Source organism: Protomyctophum parallelum, assembly GCF_964188405.1.
Source record: "Protomyctophum parallelum genome assembly, chromosome: 7".
Classification (NCBI taxonomy): Eukaryota; Metazoa; Chordata; class Actinopteri; order Myctophiformes; family Myctophidae; genus Protomyctophum; species Protomyctophum parallelum.
In genome coordinates, this window is record NC_139705.1 from 49,231,913 (window position 1) to 49,234,412 (window position 2,500).

The 2,500-nt window shown below is 40.9% G+C and overlaps 2 protein-coding genes across 2 annotated transcripts in view; one reads left to right on the plus strand and one right to left on the minus strand.

The window, feature by feature from the left end:
• Positions 1–2,500, minus strand: part of LOC310862261 (suppressor of tumorigenicity 14 protein homolog) — a 76,676-nt gene that overhangs the window by 28,631 nt on the left and 45,545 nt on the right. The gene's annotated exons all lie outside the window — the stretch shown is intronic.
• LOC310862273 (tyrosine-protein phosphatase non-receptor type 7-like) overlaps positions 1–2,500 on the plus strand; it is a 15,131-nt gene that overhangs the window by 2,322 nt on the left and 10,309 nt on the right. The window contains exons 2-3 of the mRNA XM_083770095.1: positions 592–772; positions 1,784–1,868. Of these exons, the coding sequence (XP_083626221.1) occupies positions 592–772; positions 1,784–1,868 (266 nt within the window). The remainder of the gene's footprint in view (positions 1–591; positions 773–1,783; positions 1,869–2,500) is intronic.

The window sequence follows — 2,500 nt, forward strand, 5'->3', positions numbered from 1 at the left end:
TACTTTGTATAATTCTAAAGTATAACATAATGCTTATTTAAAACACCAAAAGGCCCAGATAAGAAAACGTTAAATATTTTATTTCTTTAGTGAATCTTTCACTCAATAGGGACTGCTCCTGTCGTAAATATTGCTTTGATGCTCATATTAACTTTAGGAAGTATTAAGTTGTTTTTTATTCGCATATATGCATTCCATAATTCCATAGGGCTAGACCACACATGGGCATATGACATCATCAACTTGCGGCGGGAACAGTCCCTATTGAGTGAAATATTCTCTATTTATGAACGAAATAAAATATTGATGGTGTTTTTATTTTGTAATTTTAGTTATAGAGGTTCAAGTATAATGTTTTAAGACATACAGTATTTGTCTCATTAGCCATGCAGGGATCCTTTTAAGAAAAATTATCAATACTGCAATGTAGAAATACTTAAGACATTTATTTGTATTTTAAGAAGACATTTTTGTCTATATGAACTCATGTAATATCTGATGTTTCTCTTCCTTTAACAGTATTATCATTTCCCATAATACACTTTGTTTTGATTCTGCGTGTGATTCCATCTGGATTCCATCCTTCTGTAGGCGGGGCTCCAACCTCTCACTGTTATTGGATGTGAGCGGTTTGGGGGTGGAGCCTGTGTGTTCTGTCTCCACCCCCAAGGAGGTGTGGCTTCAGTTGTTACACACCTCGTCACGTCCGCTCATACATGCCCTGCTACAGGACGCCGCCAAAGACACACTCACGCTCGACACAGAGTACCAGGCAGGTACACACACACACACACACACACACACACACACACACACACACACACACACACACACACACACACACAAACCCCAGCTCTTTCAAGCTTCGTATTGTAGTGTCCCTAAAGGCCACACCGCACCAATGCAACTAGAGACGCAACTCCTTTCAACAAATCACTTTTAATGCCGTCCACACCAATGCAACTCCTTGCAACTGCCATGCCTTTGCATGGCTGCGAGTCGTTGCATGTTGCAAGGAGTTGCGACTTGCCCTTTGCGAGTAGTTGCATTGGTGCAGTTAATTTGGCCTTTAGCAAGACACATGTTCAAAACTACAGCAGTGTAAAACATGCCAGGCTGCATTTCTACCCCTGCTGCAGCACATTGCTGCATGGGTCAGTGCAGAGAAGTAATGTCACCTTAGGGAATAGGGATTAAAGTTCACTCTAACAACTCTTAGGAAGTCTTCATGATGACCACGGTCATTGAATACCAACCACACCTAAATACCATCCAGCGACATGAGCTTAAACATTGACAATATTTTCAAACACCTGTGGCTAGCCATGGGCTTAAACAATAAGTTGAAGGGTTAACCCATTTTGACCTGGGAACGATTCTACAAAATCTTCTAAATCCTCACTGTTTTCTTGAAAAACCTATGTTTTTATGTCATTCGTTCTCAAACACTTTCATGTCACTATTCACGATTCTTCAAAAATAGCAGACCTAGATCTGCTATTTGTCAATAGCAAAAGCATTACATAATGCTTAAAACACCAAAAGAGGTTCCCGTCCAAAATGGGTACATGTATACATCATGATGTACAGTCCATGTTCAAATCATGTGTACCCTGAGACCTTTTATTTTTTATTTTTTACATTTTGGGGGGAAAAAAGCCAATTGTATACCTTGTATCACAATGGTTAGGGCCCTGCTCTTCCTGTATCAGTCACAAACACTGTGCACGGGGGGTGTTACATCATGAGTGTGATTGTTTTGCTGTTCTCTGTCTCTCTGCAGAAGATTCCTCCTAACTTTGTGAGTGCAGTGGACTTGGACGCTCCAGGACACACCATCAAAGACAGATACAAAACCATCCTACCCAGTCAGTGACTGAGACCTGTCTGTCTGTCTGTCTGTCTGTCTGTCTGTCTGTCTGTCTGTCTGTCTGTCTGTCTGTCTGTCTGTCTGTCTGTCTGTCTGTCTGTCTGTCTGTCTGTCTGTCTGTCTGTTCGTCCGTCTGTTCGTCCGTCCGTCGTTTTGACTTCACAGATCACTCTGATGTCAGATGTTTATCGGTTAATTTAATGACAAAGAGGAGATACTGTACTAATGAGTTTCATCTTTTAAAATTCATTCAATTCATCCCATGTTATAAACATGATTATTATCAGTTTTGTTACTTGTAGATGCGTGTTAAATGTTGTCTAGAGCAACATAAACTGTTACCGATCACTTGCAATGACTTCCTCCTCCATTGAGTGGATGTCAAGGCAGTACTTAGTTTAGACAGTTTTTGGTTTAGACTAGTCATTGGTTAGACCAGTCATTAGTCCTACAACTACAACCTATCTCAAACCCTCACCCTAAACCTCCCCCGGGGCAGCACACCTAAACCTAACCTTAACCCATGTCTAACCAATGACTAGTCTAAACTAAGTATGCACCCCGGTCAAAGTCAAGTTTATTAGTAAGTCCCAAACTGGACAAGTGCAACCACAAGGCATAAAATAGGAC